Genomic DNA, 27,387 nt, shown 5'->3' on the forward strand with positions numbered 1-27,387 from the left:
AATTCGTCAGAAGCTTTGAAAAAGCTGTAATAGTAGTCAGACTACCCGTAAGCTAGCTCAGACAAAAAGCTTGACGCGAAACCAGATTTGACGATTCTGCTTTGTTCGCAAGCTCGATATTCTTTTGCGAAACTGGCAGAACAAAAGAGAGGTGAAGTGCTGAAAGCCGGAAGGGAATTGGTGAGGAGTAAGAGTACGGACATAGAAGTGGAGAAGGGCAGACGAGGGAGGAGAGGAGAAACAAAGTCTGAAATGGATTCTCGAAGAACTGTTCCGGCTCGAATCAACCTTGAAATCGTGCACGAAGAGATTGGCTACAAAGGGGAGGGGAGTTCCTAGTTGGCAGGGTTGGTATTGTAGTAAGAAACGAAATCGAAGGACGAGACATAGCCGTTATCGTGAGGAAAGGTTTCAATTTCTTCTGGATCGTAGAAGATTTGAGGAGTCGACGTTCGGTGTCCCCCTCCTGAAACAGATTCAACGTGCGCTGATCCTGCCGTGAAGACCTCTGTCGGCAAAGGACGCTGAAGGGTCGTCGAATGACGACTGACGGGAATGTAAGCTCTTTGTTGTTGCTGAGGGGGCTACAACCAGGCAAGACAAATCGTAAGCTCCCTCTCTCGAGTTTCGACGACTTGCTGCAAAGAACTCACTCGTTCGGTCGTTCTCGACGACGACGTTGCGTAGTCGGGCCTCGATTCAGTGTTCGGCTTAAGTTGTTTCCAATGATGACCTTCGGGGAACGCCAGATCTTGACAATGCTTCGCATCAGGCTGAAAAGTCGAACGTTCAAGACGAAGCGTTAGATCGAGTTTAAGACCCTGCAGAAGAGGGGTGTGACTCACAAGTCCGAACCACGATAAGGCCTGTCTTTCTTGGGGGCTTCCACGAAGCCACGCGTCCAGGTAGGCGACGACGGCTGCTCGTCTCGAACCAGGAACCGAGTCCCATCGGACTACCAGATTCGAGCGTATCAAGCGTAATTTCCAACGAGCTGCGTTGTTGCGTTGGCGTTGGGTCGATCCTGGTGCGTTCTGGCATACCGCTTCGACCTCCTCCAACAGAGTTTCTTTCGAGAGCTTAATCGGAGCTCTGTCGATCATAGGATATAGCACGTCTGTGGGTAGCTGCAGAAGGTAGATCAAAATTGTCAATTGGAGAGCGAAACGAGACGGTTTTACTCCAAACTTACCGATTCCGAAACGACCTTATCCCAGTAGTCCGGCCTCACTTTCCCCTGTCGTTTGAATGTCTCTCGAAGTTCGACAGAAGCATTGAATACTCACTTGTAAACTGACGCTTGATCTTCAACTTTGAGCGGAAAGCGCCAAACGATGTCGAGCAAAATGTGAACAGGTCGAAGGTTTTCCTTGGACCCTTGAGGGCGGTATTTCTGCATATCTTCGAGGGCTTTGTCGAGCAGGTGCCAAGGAACGAAGGGACGCGTGGAGGGAGTCGGGGGCGGATCGTTCTCCATCGCTTCAAGGAGCGGCTGAGTCTACGCATTCGAATCAGGTCAGCTGGAAACCAGGACGAGGGGATAGAGACGAGCTCACCCGACGACGACACTTCGAGGTAGTGAATGATCAGAAGCAAAGCCGTGATCGCATCGAACGAGCCCCCTACGCCCAACAGGTCCGAGCTTCGTTCGACGCGGACGGAAACGAGCCCTGCTCCTCGTCGGTGGAGCGACGGAGGTGACACCGTGCTCTTGTTCTAGACCAGCGAGACCTCGAGGCTCAGATGAAACCCACTTCTTGCAGAATCAACTGGAAAAATTGATGGAGCAAGTGGTGTCTCTACCTTAGCTTAAGTTTTCCATCCCCATTCGCCGAGCGATTTAATCTCTGCACTTAAGCAAGAGCTCAACCATCTCCCTCGATCTTTCCCTTCCCTTTACTGTCCTTCTCTTTTTCGAGTCTCCCGATCCCATCCTGAAGCTCTTTCATCATTCCCGCATAAGCTCTGCATAGCAAGAAACAATATCGTCAGCTTCTCTCAGTCATTGTACGTTGACGTTCAGAGCGAGAGAAGACTGACTTGAGTATCCGTTCGACTGCTCCGAGCACTTCGTTTTCAGTCAAGAAGACGAGAGCCCGGGTCGAACGGTTGTAGAAGACGTTAAGTGGGAGTTTGATAGTTGAGTCAGCGCCGTCGGAAGATTGTAAGGAGGGAAAGGGAGGAGGGAGAGATGAGAGTGGGAAAGAAGGGTTGAGGCGAATTTGTAAAGTGATCTGCTCATGTTTGGAGTCTATTTAGCGACCGACCGAGACTAAGAGAGATAGACCGAGTGATCTCACTCGTATAGTATCCGTCTCCTCATCAACCCCGACTCTCAACGCCGCCGTTCGCAGAAGAAGCAGCGGTAATCTTCCATCTTTCGAATTTGTTGTCGACCGTTCATCACGAGGCAATCTTATCAGCCCTTGCGTGTCGAGCACCAAGAACGGCGGAGGTTCACGATCCATTTCGAGTCGATTCGAACGCGTCGAAGAAGAGCAAGAGGAGGAACGATACGAGATTTGTCGGGAATGAAGTTGTTGTTCGATTCGATAGAGGAGGATCCGATGACTGCTCGACGAAACGTGGATCAGCTCTCTTCAGCTCATCAGTATTCTCGAGTGAGCGGCCGCGGAGAAGGTTACGTACACGCAGTAATTCCATACTTTCCTCAAAGTTTCCGCCGAAACCTGAGATCCAAAATTCGTTCCTCTCTCTTCTGTCCCCTCCTTCTCCTTGCCCTTCCCGCTCTCTCCCTCTTTATAGATCCACCCAACCTCGGTAATCTCAACCCAGCTATTCCCCGACCCTTCATCGTTCCTCTCCCTCGTCCCTACCAACGCAAACCTAACCCCTTCCTCCTCGACCGACACGACGCTCAAATAGAACCCTTCGAGTCCTTCGTTCTTCGAGTGAGCGTTCAAAGGGACGAAGAGGAACGTTGGACGACCGAGAGAGAGGGATTGAGAGGGAAGGGAACCGAATTTGAGCAGTTCTCGGGGAGGGAGGGGGAGTCGACGGAGAGTAGGGAGGGAGAGGAGAGTGAAGAGAAGGGAGAGCTCATCCAGGATGGTCTGAACAAGATTTCATCAGGTTCAGCGTTCTGCCGAAACGAGGGAGGAAAAACAGAGCTTACAGTGGCTCGGATCTTCGCGATTACTTCTGGTAAACTCTTGATCCAGGCATCTCCGTTGCCTTCTCCCGAAGAGAACCTCAACGAATTCAGTCGATCACTAGCACTTCTGCATCGAGCTTCCCTTTCCCCTCCTCCCTCCCCGTCCGCTATTGTCGTTGCAGCCGTTTCCCCGGTCGTCGACGATGAAGCACTCCGTAGTTCGACTCTCCCAGATTTCGGATCCACATGAATCTCGAGCGCGTGCGGTCCAACCAGAGGAACGAAAACGAACGGTACTTCCTCCTCCTCTTCCTCCTTCTCTCGTGGTGTCTCGACTTCCATCTCATCCGTTCGAGGATTCGACGAGGCAGGATAAACCATCCTCGCTCCCTTTTCTCCGTTCTCGTCATTCCGTGAGACACCGAGTTCTTTCGCAACAGCCTCGATTGTCTCCCTCGCGTGCCGTTTCGTTACTCGATTCAAGATCTCTTCCAATTTGAGTCGATCCGAATCTGTTGTGTCGTCGTCGAAAGAGGGGAAAAGGTCGGGGGTTATTGAGATCGCGGAGAAGGAAGAGGCGGGAGAAGGGAGGTAGGTGATTTGCAGGTGAGTCGGAGGGTAGTCTGTTGTTGTCGGCGTGGAATTTGTGGTGGTGGAAGTTGAGGGCTCTGTGGCGGAGGACGATGAAGGCCTGGATTGTGATCGATTCAGGAGAGATTCGAGCGCTTTCCTCCGTCGAGTCGTCGTTGATCTTTCGTTCAGGTGACTCGATATCGATGGAGTTGCTGTCGAGTTCGTAGGTGTAGGAGCTGATTCGTTGGAGGGAGAGACCGAGAAGATTATTGTACCCCCTGGACTTGCTGGAGAAGAAGCGGTAGCAGGGTTCGAAGGTTTCGGTTTATTCCGACTAGGTTCTTCCGTGTCACTATTCTCCTCGCCTTGTCAGCTCTACTCAATCTGCTCTTGACAAGAGAAGTGTTGAACTCACTTCCAATACTTGACCTTAACCTGATCCCTCTCTCCATTCATCTCGACCCTCAAGCCACAAGCGTTCCAATCACTCCTAATCATTCCCACGGCTTGCGCATAGACACTCTCCAACTGATAAGACAGTGCCAATCGTTGGAGGAACGTGTAACCCCTTTGGAGAGGTTGATCTCGTTTTCGTTTTGCCCGGACTTCTTTCAGTTCGGAGGAGTATTTAGCTTGGAGCTCGGTGAGACGCTCTGCCTCGGATTCGGAGGAGGAAATTTCGGTGGAGTCAGGAGCAGGGGGAGGTGGAATGGGAGGAGGGGGAGAGGGGAGAAAGGGTCGTCGGGCTAGTTGAGCGTTGCATAAGTCGACGAGGTGTTGTTTCAGAGGGCCTGTCGGGGTTGGATTCCAGCCTGATCGAGAAATTTACAGAATCTGTCAGCACTAATAGTAATGTACTTCGAAGAAAAGGAAGAATTGAAAACTCACTCCCTCCCCGCTCGTCTTGCACCGTGAACAAGAACTTGATTCCTAGTAGGTACCATTCTGACTGATCTTCTGCACTGATCGTCGTCGGATCTTCCTCTTCTGCTCCTCCTTCCCGCTGCGTTTCTTGCTGGGTTTCTGTACCCGAATAAACGAAACTCGCTTCCCACAGTCCCTCTAACCTGAACGTAACCCTTCCATCCGCTGTCATCGACGAGAGAGAGAACTCTTTGCGTCAAGTCGCCATACATCACGAGGAGAACTCGAGTGAGTGAGAGCGTACCTATCCGGTAATTATCTCTCATCAACTTCGGAATTTCTTCCATTCCCATCTTCAATCTCCACCTCATAACCGCTTCACATTCCCTCATCGTCTCTAGTACTTCCTCATCCCCTAGTTTCTCCTGGCCTTCAAACGCCTCCCTAATCGCACTCGGTAATCCCTCATAATTCCCTTTTCTCAGAACCGTCAGACTCGTCTCTAAATCATAATTCCTAACTCTAGCTCCCTTCAATCCTTCCCCAGTTTCTTTCAACCTAGTTACCGTTTCGTCGACTAGATGGTTCTGATTCGAGAGGAATCCGATAATGTTTATCGATTTTCGAATCCTTTCACTCTCGGCACTCCATCTCGTCAATACGAGCAACTTTAGGAATTGTCGACGAGTGTGAAGGACATAGTCGACGAGAAGTTGTTTACGTTGTTGATCCGGGTGGGAAGGGAGAGTTTCGAGAAGAGTTGAGAAATCGGAATAAGATTGGGTAACTAGTCGATCGATCAGGTACGACAAAGGAACGAGGTCGGTAGTGACGGTCGGTAGTTCTCCTTCTAATGGATTCGGAGCAGTCGAGGTTGAAGCGAGAGGAGGAGGAAGAGGAGGAGCGGGAGGGGGAGGTTTAGATGAATGATTCACTGGACCATTCAAGGGGATCGGGAGAGGTAAGGGTAATGGCGGTAGACTGTCATTCATCTCGGTTCAAACCTCAACTAAGAGGTTTACGAGTTTTCGAGAGAAGACCGGGTCAAAGGGGAGAAGACAAGAGCCGACTCCGACTCCGACTTCGCCTCGTTCCCCATCCCCATCGAAACGATTCAGTCCCGAGTGAGATGGTATCATGCCAGAAATGTCGACAACCGATCTCACCTACTTCGTTCCCGAACTACGATCCGATTCACGCTTCTCGTCCCCCTCATCTCGAGGATTCCCTCTCTTCCCTCTCTCCCTCGACTTACGATTTCCTCTCGCATTCAGAACGATATCAACATCCACATCAGCGTAATGCGGTCGTACCGGCATCGATCAGACCTTATTACAACGCAGCGATTGAACAACATCGTTCAACCTCCTCTTCCCCTTCTCCTCGATCAACAGCAGCAACTCAGAGGATAGTAGTGCCTAGCTCAGTCCCGAGTCAGCCGACTCCTCCAAGACTACCCCCTCATTTAGGTCCCGCCGAATCATTCGTAGTTCTCACCGATTCCGTCTACCGTCCTCCTTCTTCTTCCTCTCTACCTCCCTCTTTCCGTCCTTCCTCCCAGCCCAACCCTCCATCCCACGCTCCCACTCACTCCGATCCCTCGTCGTCGTCGCAGCCCTCGTCCCTAAATTCTCGCTTAACGCAACTCTGTCATCTCTCGTCTCTCCTCTCGTCAACTTCTTCAATCGATCATCCTCTCTGCACGGAATGTGCCGATACCCTCGTCTTACTCATGCAGATCGAACTCGAAGAAGGGAAGAAAGAGCGGGATAGGTTGGTTTTGTTTGAGAGGGAGATGGGGAAGAAGAGGGAGGAAATGAAGAGGGATGGGAATGAATTGACGAGGGAGGGTTTGGAGAAAGATATTATGAAAGTGAGTACGGAGATTCCTTCTTATCGGGGTAGTCGAGGAACTCCCGTGAGACTGATTGAAAGTGCATTGTGCACATCAGTTGAAGAAAGCGGAATCTCATGCGATTACGGAATTGAAGGCAGTAGAGAGTACGAAAGAATCTCTCGAGGCGGAACTGAAAGCACTAGAAGCGGAAGAAGCTGAATTAGCAGCGGAGGAAGCAGAGTAAAGCTCATCCTTTCGTCTCCCTCTGTTTCCGAAAAGATGACTCACTCTCTCGTCGCGGCTTCTAGGTTCTGGACTGAACACTCGAAATACGTGATCGAACGAGACGTTCTCCAAACCCGACAAAACAGTCTCTTAACCCGACTCTCAAACTCTCAAAAAGAACTCGACAAACTTCAACGTACAAACGTCTATAGTCCGTCTCCCCTTCCCATTTCCCTCTGTCCCTCCTACTGATTTCCCCTTCTCTCTCCAGACGACACTTTCTGTATCGGTCAAGAATCCACCCTCGGAACGATCAATTCCCTCCGACTAGGACGACTCCCAACAATTTCCCCTCCAGTAGAATGGTCAGAAATCAATGCTGCCCTAGGTCATACCCTCCTGTTACTACAAACTATTAGTAGGAAGTTTGGAATGAGGGAGTTCAAAGGGTGGAGGTTGAAATGTATGGGAAGTTTTTCGAGGATTGTTAGAGTAGAGGGGGAAGGGAAGGAAGGGGAATCCTATGAACTGTACGTTCCTTCTACTCTCTCGCGCTAGTACTTGAACGGGAGGGGCTGATGCAGGGAGGATGACGACGGGATAGGTATGGAAGTTCAGATTTATCAATTTCGAGAGTGTTACAGAATCGAAGGTTCGATTTCGCCATGGTCGCGTTCTTGGATTGTTTGAGACAGTTGATCGAGTGGGTTTGTGAGAGGGATAGGAGTGTTAGGATCCCGCATCGGTTGGTTGTTACTCGTTTTCTCTTATCGGCTTTCTCTTGTTCTGCGCTCTGTTGCCCTTCGAGACCTCGAGAGAGCCAGAGTGCTGATTAGTATACGATTGTTCGAGTAGGATCGTCAAAGATAAGATTGGAGACGTTTCGATAAAGTATCAATTCGGTTCTGATGAAACTTGGTCAAGAGCGTTAAGACATGTACGTCCCTTCCTTCTTCCCACGCAGCTCCGATGAACGTGTGTATCGAACGAAGAAAGTCGTACCGTACAGGTCCTACTTGATCTCAAGATCCTTCTCGGTCGAGCTTCGATCTGAGTTAAACTCTCGTTATCGATTCCCTTTCTCTCATCAACGACTCGATTTTTTTCCTCTCTCCTCTCTGGCTCCTCTATCTGTACCTCGTCCTCTCTCGCGCTCTTCTTTCAGCTCCCTTCGGTCTGTCACACTTCCACGTTCTTTCTGCTTGTTGTGTCAATTTGAGCACGGATTCCTTTACATCAAAGCTCGCTCAGCTCCCCCTTCAGCCAGCGCAGACACCTCTTGGCGTTCAGTCATCTGATGATCTGACGTCTTGCGGAGCTTCCTCGGACTATCGCTCGGATCCAGCCAACGTTCCCGCTAGAAGGAGTAGCTCTGTGCGTTCATTCATTCCACTACTTCCTTGTTCTCAACCTCTCAGCCTAGTTCCTAGTTCGCTGCCCCACTATCGACGCCATGTCGAAACGAGTCCCATCCCGCTATACACCTCCCGCCGTTCCTTGGAAACTCGTCGGGAACAGTCTCAAGTCCATCGAGAAACACAGTCGGGCTCGTAGGATTCTACTAGGCGCTGTGTGGTTGGTCCCACTCGAATTGAAGGATCAACAATCGATTTTCAAGAGAGTGTTTGAGGCGGATATGAGACTACGCGAGGCTGGGCAAGAGATGGAGCGAGAGGGGAAGCGCCAGAAGAGAGGAGGCGATCGTCGAGCTGAGGGAGAGGGGAAGGTCAAACCGAAGGATTGGTTCGATGCAGTGAAGGATCTGGCAAGTTTCCTCGAACGCGTTTTTGGTCCAAATAACCGGCTGACTGCTCCTCCTATATATAGCCTTCGCTCCCGGAAATCCAGAAGATGATCGACGTTCTCCCATGGAAAGCATCTCGCGGAGCTCTCATCGCAGCTTTCGACTCTGTGGTCGCAACTCAACCACTTGGTACTCGAGCTCGTCAAAACGCGTACGACTGGAAATCGCGTTGGAGGAAGTTTCCAATGTACAAGGAATGGGAGTCGATTGTTTGGGAGGATCAGCTCGCTGTATTGAAGTACCTCTTTGAATGGGTCGATGGAGATGAGGAAGAGAGGAAGAAGTTGTCGAAATGGGACTTCGTAAGCTACTTCTCTTTTCTCCTCGGCGACAAGGGATGAGCTGAACCTCTTGTATCAATCACTGATAGCCTAGCGTCGAGATATGCAGCTTGTTTGCGTTCCCCCATCGTCCCCCGAGCAAGTTTAGGCCAAAACTTGTGACCTGTTCCTTGTTAGCGATCGACTCAACCGCGCAACCTGTGAGCCCTCTCCCCAAATCCTTCATCGAGAGAGTTTGACGAACGTTGTCTCCCCTTTCACCTCAGGCGAGGCAGCGCGAACAATCCCCCTACACTCCAATCAACCGTCGTTCAGTCTCGCCACCTCAATCGTCAATGTACGTCTTCAAAGCCGGACCAGATCACGTTCGAAGCGATTCGGTTTTGCAACCTCGACGTTCACCTCCCCAGGTTCTCTTCGATGCGAAATACGGTCTACATCCTCAAGAAGAACGGGGAATCGCCTCCTCTCACGAGGTTTTCCACCACGATTCTCCTCACTGGTCCTTTGACTTCTTCGATTCGAACTATCTTCCGGAGGTGAACCCTCACTCGCCTTTGTGAGCGAAGCTTTGTATGCCGACTCGCCCAGTGCGATTCGGTTTCTCCTGCCTTTCTGCTTGAGTCCTTTCTCGTTTGCCTGTCCCCTTCTTTGTGTATTCGGATACGTTGTTCGTTGCAGATTGCAGTCCATGCCCCATACGCTCATTGTCAGCAGTGTTTGGCACTTGAGAAATGAGAGAGTTCTAAGGTGAAAGCGGAGCAAAGCATTGTTGACGCTGAACAGCGCAGTCGGAGAATCCGGATTCAGTGGAGCTCTCGAGTCGATGGTTGTACTGCTAGAGCTTGAAGTGATGAAAGGAGAGCGAATAAGAGATGAGAAACGCTTTCGGGTCAGGTTGATCTGTTCCATATCACTCGACTCGCTCAAATCGCCTAGTACCGTGCTCTGAAGCTGTCCAAGAGCTGCTGACTCTCCCTAGAATGGGTACGTCCCCTGTCCCTCTTCCCCTCCGAATTGATCCCTCAACTAACCTCCATCACTCCCTCTCTCTACTCAGAACCACCGAAGAAGAAACTCAAATCTCGATGGGACGATTCCGAAGAAGACTTAGCTCTCGAAAGAGCACGGAAGCAAGAGGTAGAAGCGAAGAAGAAACTCGTGTTGGAGACGAAACTTGCTAATGAACGATTGGCCCTCGAGCGCCGAGAGAGGGGGTCAAATGCGAGTAGGGATGGGACACCGACTGCGAGTGTGAAGACTCCGGGAAGAGAGGGAGGAAGCAGGGGACAGGGAGAGAGGAGACGGATACCGAAAAGGGGGAGGGAAGCCCATCCGATGATTGAGAGTTGTCGTTCTGTCTATTCTTACGAGGTGAGTCGTTGCTTGGATTTCACAGTCGAGACTGAGACTGATCAGGATGCACCACTCGCAGAGATTGAACGAGATTGAAGAAGGAAGTTACGGGATCGTTTTTCGAGCTCGTTGCAAGACTACAGGGGATATAGTCGCTTTGAAGAAACTCAAGATGGATAAAGAGAAGAATGGGTTCCCGATCACGAGTTTGAGGGAGATTCAAACGTTGATGACTGCGAACCATGAGAATATCGTCAGAGTGAGGGAAGTCGTCGTTGGAGATACTTTAACTCAGTACGTTGGTGGGCTCTATTCAGTCGTCCTTTCGAAAACTGATTTTACCATCTCGTCTACGACAGGGTATTCATCGTGATGGATTTCATCGAACACGATCTCAAAACCCTTCTCTCGAATATGCCGACGCCTTTCCTCGCTTCCGAGATCAAAACTCTCATGTTGCAGCTTATCGGAGCAATCGCAACCTGTCATGATAATTGGATCATCCATCGAGATCTGAAGACGAGTAATTTACTCATGAACAACCGAGGACAAATCAAAGTTGCGGATTTTGGATTGGCAAGGACTTATGGAGACCCGATGGGAGATATGACACAATTGGTTGTTACGCTATGGTATCGGTGAGTCACTGATGTTCTGACTTGTTCCGTCGAAATTGCAGCTGACCGCTTTGATTAGAGCACCGGAGCTTTTGTTCGGAGCGACGGAATACACAACAGCAGTCGATATGTGGTCGATCGGATGTATCTTTGGCGAATTGATCCTCCGCGAACCTCTCTTACCCGGTCGAGGAGAAATCGATCAAGTTAGCAAAGTGAGTTCGGGTCTTTCTGCTCAATTCGAGGTCTTCTTCAGCTGACCATTGAACATCGACTTCGAATCGCAGATCTTCAAGCTCCTAGGACGACCCACTGACGAAATGTGGCCCGGGTTCCGTTCGCTCCCCAACTCGAAATCCTTCAATCTCGAAGCCGCACCTCCGTTCGTTCCCTCTCCCTTCTTCCCTTTCTTCTGTCCTGACCCTTCTTCTTCCGTAGGTTCTCGACTCTCTCCAGTACATTCCGCTACATAACCTCCGCCGGTCTAGACCTCATGTCTCGTCTCCTCACTTACGACCCTGCCCAACGAATCACTGCCGAGGAAGCACTCAAACACGAATACTTTAAAGAGAGTCCACTGCCGAAGGATCCGAATTTGTTCAATAGTTTCCCGAGTGTCGCGAATGGGGAAAAGTCAGTCCTTCTCTGAACTCATCTCTTCGAGGGAAGACTGATTGATTCGGGTGAGGGGGAACAGGAAAGCACCGGTTGCTTCACCTTCGGCACCAGTCAGAGCGGAAGGGTGAGTTCAATAACTTCGTCGTCTTTGTTGAAGCGCTGCTGATCCGCTTCTACCGTTTTCTCGTTAGGGGATACGATTTCGTGTAGAGAGTTGTCACCGATGAACTTTGCAACACGTGATGTTGTTTCCGTGTCGACACACTGATCACAGAGAGGAGAGTGATCCCGAGCAGATCGTTCTCCGTTTTGACCGGCGTTAAGGGTCAACTCTCGCGAGAGATTTGAGAACTTCGCCTGGGGATTAGCTCTCTTTCCCGCGAGTGTTCTGAACGTTTCCTACTCTATACACATACAAAAATCACTCCCAGCGACCTACAGCAGATCACCCAACCCTCGGCACAGGTATTAATCCTTTATTGAACCCGAACGGAATCCCCTCCGCCTTCCTCATCTGTCCCGTCAATAACGGTACATAGATCGACATCATTGCCGTCAATGCAAACATGAGGCAACTCCATCCTGTATCGTCCGAATTTGCCCATATCAGTCTGAGCTTCGGGACGGAGACTGAAATGAGGGAGAAACGGACCTGAAAACATGGTATTCCCTTCACGGGATTTCGAGGGACCGAGAGTCTTCTCACCGAGGATGGAGGAGATCGAGAAGAGGAGAGCGAACCAGGGCCAGATTGCGAACCTACCAAGAACAACTCGACCCGAAAGAATCAGTTCAATCTCCTCAACCGAGCGAGAGACGGGAGGGACTGACCGCGTAATCATAGCTAAAGCACTACATGATATACTACCGATCGTTAACCAGTCTACCAATCGAAGGAGAGACAGTCAGAATCGTCCGGGAGTGGGGAGAGAGGAAGGGAGAGGAACGAACCAGAAAGGGTGTTGTCGCTTGGTCTAAATCGGTAGGGTTTTGCGAGGGAGGGTTTCCGCGGTTCAGAGGGATCGTAGCGTCGAGTAGGAACGGACATGGTGAGTGGTCGAGAACGAAAAGGGGAGCCGAACGAATTTCGGTTCCTTCACTTCACTTCGACTACACCAAACCTATTCCGACTAGCACGACAGTAGACTAGAGCATCAAGACCTGCCACAGACGGCTTACGACCTCGATCAGTTCCGACCGATAGATCTTGACCCCTTGCCGATCCCTCTCTTGATCAAACAACCAGCAGTCCTCTGAGACTCAACCTCCTCAACGAGCTCACTATGAGCGCCGACCAAAACTACCATGGGCCTATCAATCCGAATCCTGAGCCCGGAGACGGTTAGTCTTCTCCTCCTCTACCTCTCGTCTCGCTGGAAACTAATGACCTCTCGAGTCGATAGCTGCTGTATCGCTCTACGGCTTCGTCCCTACGAATGCATTCCCCGTCATTGCTCTCTTGACCTTCGGACTATCCCTCCTCGCACACACTACGAATTTCGCTCGATTGCGATCAACTAGAGTTTTCGAAGGACTATTGGTCGTCGGTTCCGTGCGTCTTCCCTTTCTCCCAGTCTCGACGACTAGCTCACTGACTGGAAATAAGTGATGCGTACAGGCTATGGAGATTGCCGGATACGGATGTCGGCTCGTTTCACATTTCCAACCTTTCCGAACCGACCTCTACATCACTCAATACATCCTGATCGTACTCGCTCCTCTACTCTTCCAAGCGGCATTGTATGTCGGATTATCACAAGCGTTAAGGAGATTGGATTGTACCGGGAGGAGTTTGTTGCACTTCAATCCGAAAATTCTCGTTATCGGTCAGTTTCCTCTTCTCCCCTCTCCCTGAATTGCTGATCGATACTGATCATATTGAATGAGTAGGACTCGTCGTATCGGACTTCTGTACCATTTCAATCCAAGTAATTGGGGCCGTCCTTCTTGGGATCGCCGAAAAAGCTCGGTACGGAAACGGTTCGTCGCCAATTTCGAGTAAATCCGCCAACGATATTCTCCTCACTGGTCTATGTGTACAAGTACGTCGTTCCTCTCCTCCCTCTCAAGCTCCTCAACACTAACCCGTCGAGTGAATCCGTTTGGTAGACCGCATCTTTCGTCCTTTTCATCGCGCTCCTCATCCTCTGTATCTATCGTTCCGCGACAACGTTCCACGCCGGGTACCTCCCCAAGAAACTCTCCTTCTTCCTCCTCCTCACCTCGGTCCTCTTACTCCTTCGAACGACGTTCCGTGTCGCCGAAACGGCTCAATCAGTTAAAAATGGTCCCTTCGCCGGTGCGAGCGCTAGCGAGGTTCTCTTTGGCGTGCTGGAGTATCTTCCCGTTATCCTCGCCGTCGCCTGTTGGGCTATGGTGTCTCTGGAGTCGGTCCTTCCGATTCAGGTCGAAATCGACGAGGAGGAGGATGCAAAAGGAACGGAAAGGATGAAATCGATCGATAAGAGGATGATTAGAAAAGCCGATACTCTCGAGCTTGGCAACAACTCGACAAGGGGAACTGGAACGGGAACGGGAACGAGAAGCGGGGATGAGAAGGGAAGAAACGAAAATGCGAATTATGGGAGCGGGTCGAGCGATGGGACAGGGAGCGTGAGTAGTGGGAGGAGGAGTGAAGGGAGTATAAGGAGTGTCGAGGGTAGACGAGACTAAAAGAGGCAGAAGGAGGGAGAGGAAGAGAGAGAGGGATTGTTCATAGTTTTCTTCGCATTTGATATCATTTTATTCTAGCTTCGTTACTCCTGCCTATAGCTCGTTTAACTGTATTGTATCTCGATGTATATATCTCTTCGCGGCTCTTGTGTTCGCGATTGATAGAGTGAGTGTCGGAGAGAGCTTGCGAAATCGTCTCCTCTCCTTCCTTCCCTTCAACTTCAACGCACATCACCGAGCAACCCTACTTTATCGCTCTCAGTCCTCTGCGCTCTCCGTAGCCCGTCTTCCCTCCTCGAACCGCTCTCATCGCCATCCGAGTCGAAACATGTCATCATCATCTCAACCTCCCTTCTCTCGACCGCCACCTGAGTACGCCTCTGCTTCCGCATCGCACTCGAAGAAACCTACTGCACCTGTTTACGGCGCGACTGACGGCTCAGACGACCCGAGGAAACCTCTCCTCAATCAGCAACCCGGAGAGGGATTAGGACCCAGAGACGCTTGGAACGAAGATGGAGAAGCTGAAGATGACTTTCTCGTGAGTCTACTGACGAATGTCCGCGCTCGGGAAGTTGCAGGGAGATGGGTTCGCTGACACCGCTTTTCGGACCCCCTCCTCGTCGCAGATCGGAGTCTCTCTGAGTCAATCGAGTCAAGATATCAGGCATGAGTTTGTGCGAAAGGTCTACACCGTCTTATTGTGTCAAATCGTGCGTCCGCTACACCTTCAGTTCTGCAGAAGAAACAGCAAAACTGAAGATTCGGTCTTCGTACAGCTTTTGACGACCGCGATTGGAGCTGGCATGTGTACGGAAACGGTGGCTACGTGGACTTTCAAACACCATGGCTTGTTCATGCTACCGATGTTCGGTGCTTGTAAGTTTGTCGTTTTTTCCCTCGAGTTATCCGCAAAGTGTTCTTCTTTCTTCAGGGTCTTGTACTGACAACCCCCGGTTTCCCCACAATGACAGTCGCGAGCATGCTCCTCTGCTTCTGGAAGGCCACCTCGACTCCGCTCAACACGATCTTCCTCGCATTGTTCACCGTTTGTGAAGCGGTCACGGTCGGATGGGTCATGCCAGCCTACAACCCCGATACGATCCTCAAAGCGCTCCTTCTCACGACGTTCGTATTCCTCGGCTTGACTCTCTTCACGTTCCAAGTGAGTTTCAAGCGTTCCGTCTTTCGTCGTAAAACCTCGATCTGACTTTTCTCATCTTCGCAGACGAAATACGACATCATGTCATGGTACCCCTACCTCATGAGCGCTCTCATCGGATTCGCCGTCGTTAGTTTTGCGTCAATCTTCTTTCCCTTCTCGTCCGGATTCGACCTCGGAATGGCACTCTTCGGTTGCCTCCTCTTCTCTGCGTGGATCATCTTTGATACGCAAATGATTCTCAAGACTTTACATCCTGATCAATGGGTTCTCGCAGCGATCTCGCTCTACCTCGAGTGAGTACTACAGGTCTTTGTCTCCTCATTTCGAAACCTCGTTTCAAGTGAAACTAATCTTCGGTCTCGTTACAGCTTCCTCAACTTGTTCCTCCAGATCCTCAGGGTCTTGTCCGATATTCAAGATCGCTAAACCTGTCTGAGTCTTGCCGTCGCTGTCGTATTCTCGTTCCTCTCTTCTAATCTCGATTTGTCATACTCCTTCTGTCTGTTCATAATCTACTGCGCTATCTCTTTACTCGTCCAACGGTCGAGCTCGCATCGTCGACGAAAGCGCTGGTACGTAAAACACGCGCCGAAACTGAACTACCGCAGCAGTTTTCGTTTTCGTTTTTCTCTGACGAGACATCAACCAACGCATGTTCTCATTGATTCCTCGACTGCCGACTGTGCAGAAGGACGACAATTTCGGTCGTTCGTGTGCTGGTTCCGTCGCAGGAACCCTCGAGCTCGATGCAGGAAGCTGCTCACTCCGAGCTGAACAGCGGTCAATCTTGGAATTCGGACAAAGCCTTTTACGCTGTCCCATGAAATGATAGTCGGTGATGTGTACCCCTTCGACGAGTCGCACGCTCGTCGATCAGTGAGATTTTGAGTGTGCAACGTTGCGAAAGAAGAGAGAGGCTCTGTGAGCACTGATCAACGCAAGATCTCGTCGGAGATACTCGACTCTTGCGAACGATAGAATGTATGTCTTTCAAAGCGAGTCGAAGGGTACGCTGAAATCGAGAGGAATGAGGGTGGAAACTGCGAGAGAAGTCTTGCGAAAACTCCAAGTCGAATTCTTCGGAGAAGAGTTCGCGCTCTCCCTCTCCGACTTTTTTCTCTCACTCCTCGCATTCGACCCTCCCGCATAGACTACCTACTCAGCTCTCAGACTAAATCATCCTACACTCCCTCCCGCCCAGCAACTCTACAGACTTGAGAGGAACCTCCGACTTGGAAATCTTTCGATTGTTTATCAGAACTCGGTACGTCTCCCATTCCCTTCAGGCTTTGCTCCCACCTACTCCAGCTGACCAGAGAAGGTATTCAGGCCTTTCTGGCTCGCGTACGACGCCCGCAATGGAGTCTTTCTCCAACTCGAACCACTCACCTCATTCCACTTCTTCTCCCGCCCGTCATCACCTTCTACGACCTCGCCGTTCGTTCCAACGGTTACCATTCGCCTCAAAATCGAACATCCTCAATGGAGCAGACGCGGACCACGGAAGGAACTCGATCAACAGTCCATCGAAACAGGAGGGTGGCGCGGCGACTTCAGAGCGCGTTCTTGGACCCAGCCGATTACGTAAAGCTACTTCGATGCTCTTCCTACCCTCCAGCAGTGACAGAGAGCGCTCTCGGGGCAAAGAAGGAGGATCAGAGGCGACCACGTCAACTCAATCGAACTCTCAACAAAATTCTCCTTCAACTTCGAGTCTAGCAGGTTCCAGCAACGCGACTCGGAGTACTCGATCGAGTCAGAGGGAAGTCGCAGGACTACAGAGGCTGGCAGGATCATTTACGAGCGCGTTTGGCAAGACGAGGAGTTCGACAGCGGCTCGAAAAGCTTTCGATTTGAACGATTGGAACCACGACCTTGCCGTGATCGCGAGTCGACCTTCGAGCTCGAGACCGACATCACCGACTCAGCATGAAGATTCGAACGAGTTCAGGGCAGAAACGCAGACCGGGAAATTAGAGAGAAGGAGAGGATCGGAAGTGAGCGACATGTCGAGTCCCGTCAACGAAATGTCTCCTCGCGTGACGAGATCTCGACCAGCGTTATCACGAGCGGGAGCAGACTTCAACGCTCGACTCGAACCCCCTCCGATCGAATCACGACGGCGGAAGAGTGACGAAATGGAAGATGAACAACGAGATTCAGTTCGACAACTTCAAAGTCCAGTCATTCGAAGAGATCACGCTCTAGGAGGAGGAGGAGCTCATCATCATCATCACCAGCACTCTCGATCACACTCTCTCGCTCACGCCCACACTCTTCGTTCCTCTCGAATGCTTTCAGCCCAAGCTGGAGGAGCTCATATCGAATCTCCCCTCGCTTTCCCTTCTTCTTCCTCCTCGTCTCGACCGCATCCTAAGATCGAAACCGGTAACCCTTTCCTCTCGAATCCGTTCGAACCATCCCTAGTCTCGCCGACGAATCAACCTCCTCCTTTGAAACGAATGTCCGTCGAACGACTCGGCAGTCTAGAAGAAACCGGTTTCGAGGATAACAACTTGTCAGCAGACGACGCCGTATTCGGAGGTCCGACATTACCCTCTGATCCGACTGCAGCACCTCGAAAACTCGGTCGAGCGAAATCCCTCAGCAAACCTTCGATTCCTTCGTTCAACATTCGTCCTCTCACGCCTTCCCTCTCTCATCCTGGATTCGAGACCGACAAACTCTCTCCCGCCCTGTCAGCCGGTCTTCCGACACCGACTCCCTCCTCTCAGCCGCCGCTCTCTGCTACGAGAACCCGAGCGACTTCGAACATCCCAGGTCTCGACACTCTCGATGAAACGGGTCCTGCTCGAGACTACTTCTCATCGACTGGAAGTGGTTTCCGAGACGGATCTCTGACGCCAGGAGGAGGAGGAGGATCGGCATCTCTCGTTGCGAGTACAGCGACTCCACCAAGAAGGAAAAGCGACGGAGGATCGAAACTCGTCGGATCGACCTTCCCTCGTCACAACCCCGACAATACATTCTTCCACTCGAACAATTCGAAAGGCCATCTTCAGAATCGAAGACACTCGATGCTCCCCCAAATGAGCGGTTTCAATCTTCCTCCCGCGACTTTCTCTCCGAGCGTTCCCTTACGACCCTTCGAAGTTGGTTCTTCGAAATCACTTCCGACTCTACCGCCCTACTCGATGGACTCCGGCGAGGGTACTTCGGACGAATCAGACCGTTTCAAACCTCCTCCGTTACCGAGGTTACGACCTCTCGGTTCTTCCGCCTCGAATCGAAAATCGCTTGGATCCCTCACACCGATCACAGTGAGGTCTGCAATGAACGAAGAGCGCAAAAGGAACGCAACGGAAGAGTCTTCAGCTCATCGAGGATTCGGTTCGTCGAGCTTTCCTTTTCAAGCTCGGTTCTCGGTAGCATTTGACTGATCTCTCTTTCTTACCTTGACAGGTCCCGCAACTCCGTCAGCATCTCGAGAAGGATTCGGACGAAAACGCAACGCAAACGGTGCTCTCTTGGTCGGCGCTCCGGTTCACTCTCGTCTCGGCGTCGTCTCTCCGATCAACAATTTCCCTTCTTCGAGTCCGGCTCAACATCGTTCAAACTCGACTCCTTTCTACGTCAGCAACGATCGGGATGATGGAGAACAAGCCGACGAAGAAGATGTCGTTATGGACATGGACGAATTCGACCTCCCCGGAAGACGGAGCATGGATAGCGCAAGAGTTCCTTCCCTCACGGGCACGACAACCTCTGCTTCGACCTCTTCCCTCTGCACTTCGCTCTCGCAAGATTTTACCGAACAATGGCTGTTGGGTAAATCGACGTCTAGTCGGTCAATCAACTCGACGAATGGAGCGAACGAACCTCCCGACGCGCCAGTCAACCTCGACGGAACCTTCTTCACCCCTCAGAACTACAAGAATGTTCGACCTCTCGCCGCCGCTTTCCTCTCGACTGGTCTCGTCAGCAAACGAAGTCGTCCTCGAAGCAATTCAGTCGGAGGAGCCCCCGTCTTCAATCTGCAACAACACCTTCAGCAACAATTAGGAGAACCCGTCACGGCGAAACCTTCCCCGACCAAATCAGTTTCCGCCGATTCGATCCACGAAGTCGCCTCTGCTCTACCGCATCCCATCGTCACCTCCCTCTCGAAACCTTCGATGCCCGACACTCCGATGAAACCTTCTGCATTCGTTCACCCTTCTACTCTCGCGAAACAATCCGCTACACCTCAAGTCGCTCAAACTCCGACGGTCTCGATCGATGTTTCAGCTTCGAGTGGTCCCGATACTTCTCCGACTGCGATGGACACCGGATCTCCAATTGGATCTGGCGGTGTCTTGAGCGCTCAACAGACCGCCAAACTCGCCCTTACGATCGACGACGAATCCTCTACCGAAGCAAGGGAATCAATCTCTCCCCTTGGTACCGGCAAGAAATCTTTCAACCGTGGAGCTTCTCCCCTCTCGATCGACTCGAAATGTATCGCTTCGGGAGAACTCTCGCCGTCAGTTCACGCTTCGGGCACGGGACCCCGAAAGACGACGAGAAACAGTCAAGGAAGAGTTCGACCTGCGTTGTTCCGTCGAAGGAGCAGTGGACAACTTTCGAACGAAGGCAGTTTCCTTTCGAAACCGTACCGGAGCGGAACCAGTTCGAGCTCGAGTCACAGCGTGTTGACGATTGGAGACACGGAACCGATGACTCCAACTCGGATGAACAGTGGAAAAACTTTAGAAGGTTAGTCTATCTCGTTCCTACAGCTGTCGAATCCTCCTCTGACGGTTTACTCTTCTCATAGGCACTCAACTCCTCGGTACTCCGAACGAAGACCCTCCGATCACTCCAGCAACCGCGACTTTCCCGAATGTTATGCCTCCTCTCGCCGAGCTCAAAACTCCCTTTGGACCTCGAGCATCCTTCCCACTCTCGACGACCGAGCTCTCTCAATTCGGCGCTGCTCCCGTCGGTCGACCTCAATACAAAGCTCGTCATTCGAGTTCGACGGTTCTCTCGCTTCGTCAACAAGAAATCGCGGCGCCGAGTTGGTTCGAAACGAATTTCGCCTTGCTTCGAAATTTGGGCAACGGAGAGTTCAGTGATGCGTGGGAAGTGGCAGATCATTCGAGATCGGGACAAGTTTACGCCGTCAAACGAATGCGACACCCGTTCCTCGGCGCAAAAGATCGGTAAGTCCTCACTCACTCACACTGCATCCGTCTTTGTGGTATGCTGACGTACATTTGAGCGTCCTATAGCCTTCGACGCCTCGAGGAAGTCGACATTCTCCGACTCTTCTCGAACCCTCAAAACTCTTCGCCGCACCTCATCGCGCTCGTAGACGCGTGGGAACAAACCGGTCACCTCTTCATCCAGACCGAACTCTGTCCCGGCGGTAACCTCGCCTACTGGCTCGAAGAGTACGGACGCGAGAACGAACAACTCGACGAAGCACGAGTCTGGAAAATCTTGACTGAACTCACCGCCGGAATCTCTCACATGCACTCTCGAAACGTCCTTCACCTCGATATCAAACCGGCGAACGTCTTCATCACGGAACGAGGTCACCTCAAGATTGGAGATTTCGGACTCGCGACCCGTTGGCCTCGTGCGGATCCGATGAGTATCGTTCGAGGAGCAGCTGTACAAAGTCCCGGTTGGAACGGAGCTCACGGAGACACGGTGTGGAAGACTGAAGCGGGAGAAAGGAGGATGCGCTGCAAGAGTAACGGAGATGCACCGGAAGATTTGGAAAGGGAAGGGGATCGAGAGTATATCGCTCCCGAGATTTTAAGAGGGAGATACGGAAAGGAAGCCGACGTCTTTAGGTGAGTCTCTTGCGTACCGACAGTCTCTCTGAACGAAGCACTGACGCAAATTTCCCTTTAGTCTCGGACTCGTTATCCTCGAAGCTGCCGCAAACGTCGTCCTTCCCGACAATGGTCCCGCATGGCAGAAACTCCGATCCAACGATTTCTCCGACGTCGACCTCACTCGACTCTCTCCCCCTCTGAACGAACTTCTTCAAGGGATGTTGCACAAAACTCCCGACCTCCGCTCGTCAATCTTCGACATTGCTCGACACCCGATCGTCTCAGTCCTCGGTCAAATGCTCACTCGAAGCTTCGAGATCGAATCATCGCCACCAGATACGACTCACGAGACCCCCGAAGTTCTCGGTGCCGTCCTCGCCGAAGCCGATTCGTTCCTGCACGACGTTTACAACCGAGCCTACCCTGAACTGGCCTCTCCTGCCGCTCCTCATTTCCCTCTCGAATCGGAATCACAAAACGTCTCTCCTCTCGACACTCCTACCCTCGCGCAAGAAGAGAATCGGATGGATCTCGACTAAATTCCCTTATAGACACTCCTTCACCTCCTCCCTAATCTTGAGACTCGTCTCCCCTCCCTCGCTTCCTGCCTATGGTTGTATCATTTCACAATGTATTCTTCTTCTCTGATCAGCAACAAAATTCCTAAGTTTCAATTATCTTCGACTTTCTTCCTTGTATTTCATATGGTTTTCTTCCCCCTTTCTCTTTCTTTCTTTTCGCTTTCGCTTTGCTTTGGAGATAGAAAACCCGTCTCACTAATGAATCATTGTTGAAGCAAATTCTCAAAGAGACTCGAAAGCTCACAGAGCTTTGCAGGTGAGGAAAGAACGAAAAGCCAGATCCGCGAGCGGAGAGAACAGTCTGCAGAGAGCTGCGTGCGCCTCAGCAGAGTCGGATCGAGCGAGATCTCTCCCACCAAGGATTCGCGCTGTCGTCTTCGCCGCTCGCAACGCCAGTTGATCAAAGCTCATCGTTTTCCTCCTGTCCGCCTATCATCCCCGTCACCACTCTGTTTGTATAGTTGAGACGATACGACGTCGTTAGACAACTCGAAGAGATGGCTACGACCTATGGCTCACAAGACATTCTTCCCTTGGTGTGATGGACTTGCTCTCGTTCTTGCAGCGATTTCGCAACTTCTGTTCGCAACTTCCCGCTTGCTGCCTTTACCGACGCGAGGTCTTGGACGGAGAAGAAGAGCTTCAGAGCATTTCAGAAGAAACTCTCGTGCTGGCGTATCTACTCCGCGAGCGAAGGAGTCCGAAGGTAGAAACGGAAAGGCAGAAATCGGAATTGCAAAGGGGGAGACAACGGAAACAAAAGGAAGGAAGGGAACCGATCAAACGACGAGAGAGACTATTTTTGCGAGAACGAGAAAACGAGAAACGAAACACATCCAACGAAACTTTTCTTTTTTTCTTTTTTGTTGATTTGAGGCGAGAGAGACAGCGAGAACTCCTTTCGTTCATCAGACCCACCAGGTACCTTTGAAACCGTCACCTCCGTTCTTGTCGAGTTGTTGTTGGATCCATTTGGCTTCGCGACGAACGGGACGAGACGCTCCGGAGGAAACCGAGTAGGTGTCATCGTCTTCGACGTACGAACGAGCTTTTCCAGCGACGATGTCTGCACATTTCCGACCAGTCAGCATCGAGGCAGATGCGAGACTCGAGATGACGTAGAGAGAGAAACGAACCGGCAAAGTAGGCAGCGGGAACGAGGGAAACGGAACGAGTCGCGCGACCGAAGTTGTAGCAGAGAGAGCTGTGAGACAAGTCGAGAGAGCTCATGTCAGTGCGGTCCCTAGATACAGAGGAGCGAGACGAGGCTTACTTGAGCAACTTTTCGAGTTGATCCGAGGTGAAACCGATTTCATCCTACGCGATGAAGGTGAATCGTCAGCAACGATGTTGAAAACGAGAGGCATCGATAGTGATAGTGATACGTACGAGGATACAGATGTAACGAGTAGGCTAGAAGAGGAGAAAAAGTCAGTTGATGAGAACGGAGTTGAGAACGAGAAAGTTTCGGATCTCACTTTGGCGGTTCCTTTCAAACCAGCGTGAGCTTGAAGGTAGCACTCCCACAAGTAAGGATGAGTGACTCCAGAGTCGACGACAGTACCAGCAGCTAAAGGGTAAGAACGTTCGAGTCAGTTTTTTCGAGCGAAGCACTGAGAGGGAACAATTCTCACGGAGATTTCCAGTCCTGTCTTGATCAGCAGGGTTCGAAGCGAAGAAGCGGATGTTGTGCCTGAATGAGAACGAAGGTGAATCAGCACGGAAAATTGTGAGAAAGGAAGAGAGCAAAGACTGACCTCTTGGCGCAAACGACATAGAGGAGTTTTGGGTTGTATTTGGGATCAATCTCGCGACAAGCAGCTAGCGATAAGGTAGAAAGTCAGTGAAGATCGCGCTCCCCAAATCGGTTCGGGTTCCCAAAATCGCCCCAAAATCGCTCAAAATCGCTCGAATAACTCACCTTTCATGTCGAGAACTTCGGATTGAACGACGGCGGACAACTGGCCCTCCGAAACCCCATCACGCATCATAATAATCTGGTCCGGACGTTGTCCCTTCATCTGCCTCGACCATTCCTTGACGTGAATACTCGTCATTTCCTTCATGTCTTGAATAATTTCGGTACGAGCACTCTGTTCGCGGATCTGAGCCGAGTACTTGTTGCCAGAACCATCGGTAGTCGCTACGACGGCTGCGACTGAATGGGGGCAAGGAACGAGGTTCAAGGTAAAGGGGGGAAGGGGAAGAAACGAGGTTCAAGGTGATCAGCTTTCGCTCCCCGCGTGTGATGGCTCGCGGACAGCTCACTCGAAGGGTTGACGTCGGCGTCTGTTCCAGCGCGAGGAGTACCAGCTCCGGTACTGTGAGAGACATCGGCACCGAGGAGCATCGTCGAAGTTCCGAATTTGGGAAGATCGTTCGGAGAAAGGATCGAGTTGACTCCTCCGAGCTTGAGGTTGAGTTTGAGACAGACTAGAGAAGTCGGAAAGGCAGAGAGTTAGCGACGAGGAAAAGGGAAAGGTTTATTCGACGGAAGCTTACCGTTTCCACAGTATTGATCAACTCCCTTGGGGTTCGAGAGTTTCTTGGCTGTGCGTCGTGTAAGTGTCGTCAGTATCTTTCGAACTCGAAGAGCGAAGAAAGAGACGAAAGACGAACCGAGAAGAACTTGAGAGGGAATGGCAACGGGGAAGTCGAACGCAGCGGAACGCTTGACTCCGTTGTAAGCTTTCGGATCAGCCAAGACGAAGAACAAGAGTTGAGGAGGGAGATGGCTCGGGTTGGCACGCTGCAAGAAATAACGAGAAAGAGTCAGTTCTCGGTTTCTTGATCGGAGACGTTGAGAGGAGACTTACATCGTTGACGATCGCTTGAGCAGCCCTCGAGATCGGAGCCTTGGTGGATTCTCCGGGAGCGGCACGGATGACGACACGAGGTTGAGGAGATTTGATGTTCATTCCTAGATCGATTGAACAAAATCGTCAGCTTTGTCCTTCGAGAAGATTCGACGTTCAAGAGATACTGACCTCGAGCTTGAGCTTGAGACATCAAAGCAGCGAAGAATTGATTGATGACAGGGTCCGGAGTACCACTGAAGTTGACGACTCCCCAACGTTCGAGAGGTTTGTTCGCTTGGTAGAATTTCGAATCTCGAAGGTTCCACGCTCCAAAGTTGACGAAAGGTTTGGCTCCTCGTCCACTCGAAGGGTGATACTGTACTTGAGGAGCGGGAAGGACTCGGCCAGTCAAAGGCATCATCGAGGGTTCGATCTCGAGTCCCCAAGCGGCAGCTTTCGAGTTTGGACCGAATTCTCCTTGTTGACGAATTTGATCAATCGCGGTACGACGTTCAGCGGGAACTTTGGCGGCAACGTTGATCATGTTCGAAGCTTGGTTCGACGAGAGTTGAGTAGGAGGAATTCCGCGGCCAGGAAGGAGCTGTGAGATGAAAAGAGTCCGAGGGAGTGAGCACGGACGAAGAAGAGAGTGCAGGGACAGGAAGAGAGTGAGGGAGCACGAAGAGAGAAGGTGACATGTCAGCAAGGTAGAAGGGTGCCAGTAACTAGATAGAAAGGAAAACTGACTTCGACACATTCGAGAGGGACGAATTGACCTCCAGCGAGTTCGACCACGGGCATGTTCTGGAAGTGAAGGCAAGATCAGCACTCCGAAGGACGATCGAAGAGCTGGGGGATGACTCACGGGATCGACAATCTTGTTGTAACGAGTTTTGAAGTACTCGGCGACAGTGACTCGTTCTCCAGGGACTTCGGCGCGTTTCGTAGGGAGTTTCTCACCTCTCGCGGCGGCTTGAGCGACGGCGACGGCACCGGGAAGAGGAGCTTTCTTTCCTCCAGCGACGTTTCCAGCGAGAGAGAAAGTGTGTTGTCCGGCAGGTTGACCGAACGCCTTGATTTGAAAGACTCGTTTGTCGTCACTAAGCACGTCGAGAGCGTGAGAGAGTCAGTCGAGATCGAGGTGAGAGTAAGAGAGGAGAGAACGAACCGGTGAGTCAAGCGAACTTTGGCAGTCTTGAGTTTGTGGCGAAGTTCACGAATGTCTCGTTCAGAGAACGTTTTCGGAGGACCTTGAGCTTGACCGCCGACGAAACCTCCTCTTCCTCCTCGTCCTCCTCCACGACCTCCACGGAATCCTCCTCGTCCTGGCGGTCCTCCTCCTCCTCCACCTTGTTGATCGTGACCGAGAATCGCGCGACAAACGTGAAGGAGATTTCCCGAAGTGATGTAGGGAGAGAAAGCGGTATCGAGGTTGACGACGACTCCATTCATCGTGGGACGAACGGATCTAAAGGAGAAGGAGAAAGAAGAAGAGTCAGAACGAAAGAGAGAGAGGAAGAAAGAGAGAACAACGAGAACGTACTGGAAAAGACCTCCGAGTACTTGAGCACCTTCACCGAGGTCGATGGCTTGTTTCGTATCGAGGAACTTGCGACCTTGACCTCCGACGATAACTCCAGGTTTGCGGAACGACGAGTGACGAAGGAGGACATCGAGAGCCATGATCGCGGTCGCCATTCGATCGTCGACGTTTCCAATTTGACGATGAGCCGTGAACGCTTCGAGGACGGAGAGATCGATCTCTTGAGCGAGTTGCAATTTGACGTCGAAAGTACGAGGAGCGCGACCTTCAGCTTCGGGTTCGAGCGTAACTCGGAAAGTCTTGACGTTGCCGGGAATGTTGAGTCGTCCGAGAACGAACGCGTTCTTCCTACAATCGAAGCAAGCCGAGGCGAGAGAAGGACCGAGTCCATCGGGGTTCGAAGCGACCAAGGCGTCCCAAATCGCGTTCGAAGTTTCACGGTTCAATCCAGTGTCGGAAGCGGCTCTTGGTTGTTGAGGTCGGGGAGGAGGAGGAGCCGTACCTCCTTCAGCTTGTTCGGGAGGGATGACTTTGCAAGCGACGTCGTAGTGAGAGATCGTCGTTCCACTTTTCTTGAATCGAAGGCGGTAGACGTTCGCGAAGAGTTGAAGTTTCTTGCCGAGGACTCCACCGTTGTCAGGACGTTTCGCGAGAGCTAGACGAGAGAGGAAGTGAAAAAACAGAGGTCAGAGCGACCAAAAAAAGGGAGACAATGACGAGATATCAACGTACCGACACCACCAGCAGTCGGAGCACCGAAGCTCGTCATACTCATGGCTTTGAACGATTCCTCGATTCCCTCCATCTTGGGCGAATTCGAGTGTGTTGTCGAAGAGGAGAGTTGGGAGAGAGGTGGGGAGAGGTGGAAAAGGGGAGAAACTCGAGTGGGATACTGTCTGGACTACTAGAGTCAATTGACAGCTATTCACAGACTCTTTTGAGGGAGTTGTGAGATCTCGAGTGAGTGGTAGGAGGGAAAGAGAGGACGAAGTACTGAGATCAAACTCGTTTAACAGCTCTCTACTCTCGTCTCGTCACTCGCAGTTCAGCTAAGCACGCACATATGATACCTACAACTGCTTCGGGTCTGTCTGGCGCTCAAGAGCGGCCTCGAGGATCAACCCTGGCTCGTGCACAGCTTTCTCAGATCAAAAGTCGAAAGATGATCTATCTGTACGAGTGTATTGCACTTCTACTGAGTTATGATATCTTCGCCTGCTGCTCTGGGACAGCTCTGCTTTGCCCGACGCGTGGTCCATCGTCCGCGGACGAGTATCGGAGGAGAACAGTGCTCTCGAGTCTGAGCGCGTTCGACATGCTTCCTTCGAGCTCTTTGTACAGTTCGAAGAGTCAAGAATGGGATGTGCGATACCTGAACAAGTGAGACCTCTCCCTCTATCGCAGTGAGGCGTCTTGAAACTGAATATTTCTCCTTCCTTTCAGGTTTTCAACCTCGTTTTCCTCTATCCTGTCGCAGCAGTTTGCCTCGTGAGTGCTCCTCAGATTCCTCGATTGGCTATGGGCTCACGAACAAGGCCATGCAGTTCA

General features: G+C 51.4%; 10 protein-coding genes across 10 annotated transcripts; 6 read left to right on the forward strand and 4 right to left on the reverse strand.

Moving 5' to 3' along the window:
• Positions 1-335: 335 nt before the first annotated feature.
• On the reverse strand, positions 336-1,477 carry JCM6883_000838 (uncharacterized protein; the record flags this gene model as incomplete). Its single annotated transcript, XM_076629846.1, has 4 exons — positions 336-584; positions 654-773; positions 846-1,092; positions 1,287-1,477. 4 exons carry the CDS (start codon positions 1,475-1,477, stop codon positions 336-338), a joined length of 807 nt encoding a protein of 268 aa, XP_076490011.1.
• A 388-nt stretch (positions 1,478-1,865) lies between these two features.
• JCM6883_000839 (uncharacterized protein) lies at positions 1,866-5,544 on the reverse strand (the record flags this gene model as incomplete). Its single annotated transcript, XM_076629847.1, has 8 exons — positions 1,866-1,965; positions 2,041-2,234; positions 2,334-2,571; positions 2,650-3,074; positions 3,137-4,040; positions 4,104-4,500; positions 4,577-4,777; positions 4,857-5,544. 8 exons carry the CDS (start codon positions 5,542-5,544, stop codon positions 1,866-1,868), a joined length of 3,147 nt encoding a protein of 1,048 aa, XP_076490012.1.
• Positions 5,545-5,681: 137 nt separating this feature from the next.
• On the forward strand, positions 5,682-7,668 carry VPS30 (beclin 1; the record flags this gene model as incomplete). The annotated part of the gene is made up of 7 exons (XM_076629848.1): positions 5,682-6,425; positions 6,505-6,629; positions 6,698-6,825; positions 6,886-7,144; positions 7,219-7,359; positions 7,470-7,551; positions 7,624-7,668. The coding sequence occupies 7 exons, from the start codon at positions 5,682-5,684 to the stop codon at positions 7,666-7,668; spliced, it is 1,524 nt and encodes a 507-aa protein (XP_076490013.1).
• Positions 7,669-8,067: 399 nt separating this feature from the next.
• JCM6883_000841 (uncharacterized protein) lies at positions 8,068-9,262 on the forward strand (the record flags this gene model as incomplete). Its single annotated transcript, XM_076629849.1, has 3 exons — positions 8,068-8,367; positions 8,442-8,720; positions 8,966-9,262. The coding sequence occupies 3 exons, from the start codon at positions 8,068-8,070 to the stop codon at positions 9,260-9,262; spliced, it is 876 nt and encodes a 291-aa protein (XP_076490014.1).
• Positions 9,263-9,682: 420 nt separating this feature from the next.
• JCM6883_000842 (CDC2/CDK family serine/threonine-protein kinase) lies at positions 9,683-11,500 on the forward strand (the record flags this gene model as incomplete). The annotated part of the gene is made up of 9 exons (XM_076629850.1): positions 9,683-9,686; positions 9,760-10,073; positions 10,135-10,349; positions 10,415-10,693; positions 10,752-10,887; positions 10,960-11,054; positions 11,111-11,305; positions 11,370-11,414; positions 11,482-11,500. 9 exons carry the CDS (start codon positions 9,683-9,685, stop codon positions 11,498-11,500), a joined length of 1,302 nt encoding a protein of 433 aa, XP_076490015.1.
• A 235-nt stretch (positions 11,501-11,735) lies between these two features.
• JCM6883_000843 (uncharacterized protein) lies at positions 11,736-12,338 on the reverse strand (the record flags this gene model as incomplete). Its single annotated transcript, XM_076629851.1, has 4 exons — positions 11,736-11,872; positions 11,943-12,049; positions 12,122-12,173; positions 12,242-12,338. The coding sequence occupies 4 exons, from the start codon at positions 12,336-12,338 to the stop codon at positions 11,736-11,738; spliced, it is 393 nt and encodes a 130-aa protein (XP_076490016.1).
• A 235-nt stretch (positions 12,339-12,573) lies between these two features.
• Positions 12,574-13,963, forward strand: JCM6883_000844 (uncharacterized protein; the record flags this gene model as incomplete). Its single annotated transcript, XM_076629852.1, has 5 exons — positions 12,574-12,631; positions 12,694-12,842; positions 12,909-13,116; positions 13,181-13,332; positions 13,400-13,963. 5 exons carry the CDS (start codon positions 12,574-12,576, stop codon positions 13,961-13,963), a joined length of 1,131 nt encoding a protein of 376 aa, XP_076490017.1.
• Positions 13,964-14,291: 328 nt separating this feature from the next.
• BXI1 (Bxi1p) lies at positions 14,292-15,554 on the forward strand (the record flags this gene model as incomplete). Its single annotated transcript, XM_076629853.1, has 6 exons — positions 14,292-14,504; positions 14,593-14,676; positions 14,743-14,842; positions 14,938-15,128; positions 15,192-15,421; positions 15,497-15,554. The coding sequence occupies 6 exons, from the start codon at positions 14,292-14,294 to the stop codon at positions 15,552-15,554; spliced, it is 876 nt and encodes a 291-aa protein (XP_076490018.1).
• Positions 15,555-16,486: 932 nt separating this feature from the next.
• On the forward strand, positions 16,487-21,456 carry JCM6883_000846 (uncharacterized protein; the record flags this gene model as incomplete). Its single annotated transcript, XM_076629854.1, has 5 exons — positions 16,487-18,479; positions 18,552-19,844; positions 19,906-20,293; positions 20,363-20,932; positions 20,994-21,456. 5 exons carry the CDS (start codon positions 16,487-16,489, stop codon positions 21,454-21,456), a joined length of 4,707 nt encoding a protein of 1,568 aa, XP_076490019.1.
• A 950-nt stretch (positions 21,457-22,406) lies between these two features.
• Positions 22,407-26,644, reverse strand: JCM6883_000847 (argonaute/piwi family protein; the record flags this gene model as incomplete). Its single annotated transcript, XM_076629855.1, has 18 exons — positions 22,407-22,564; positions 22,635-22,702; positions 22,772-22,815; positions 22,888-22,911; positions 22,977-23,068; positions 23,133-23,191; positions 23,256-23,319; positions 23,420-23,656; positions 23,767-23,931; positions 24,001-24,048; positions 24,118-24,247; positions 24,315-24,418; positions 24,486-24,897; positions 25,044-25,100; positions 25,162-25,396; positions 25,465-25,764; positions 25,840-26,494; positions 26,572-26,644. The coding sequence occupies 18 exons, from the start codon at positions 26,642-26,644 to the stop codon at positions 22,407-22,409; spliced, it is 2,925 nt and encodes a 974-aa protein (XP_076490020.1).
• Between the last annotated feature and the right edge of the window lie 743 nt (positions 26,645-27,387).

The sequence above is a fragment of the Sporobolomyces salmoneus genome (assembly GCF_050403485.1).
Source record: "Sporobolomyces salmoneus JCM6883 DNA, S_salmoneus_JCM6883_v1_ctg7, whole genome shotgun sequence".
In the NCBI taxonomy this organism is placed as follows: Eukaryota; Fungi; Basidiomycota; class Microbotryomycetes; order Sporidiobolales; family Sporidiobolaceae; genus Sporobolomyces; species Sporobolomyces salmoneus.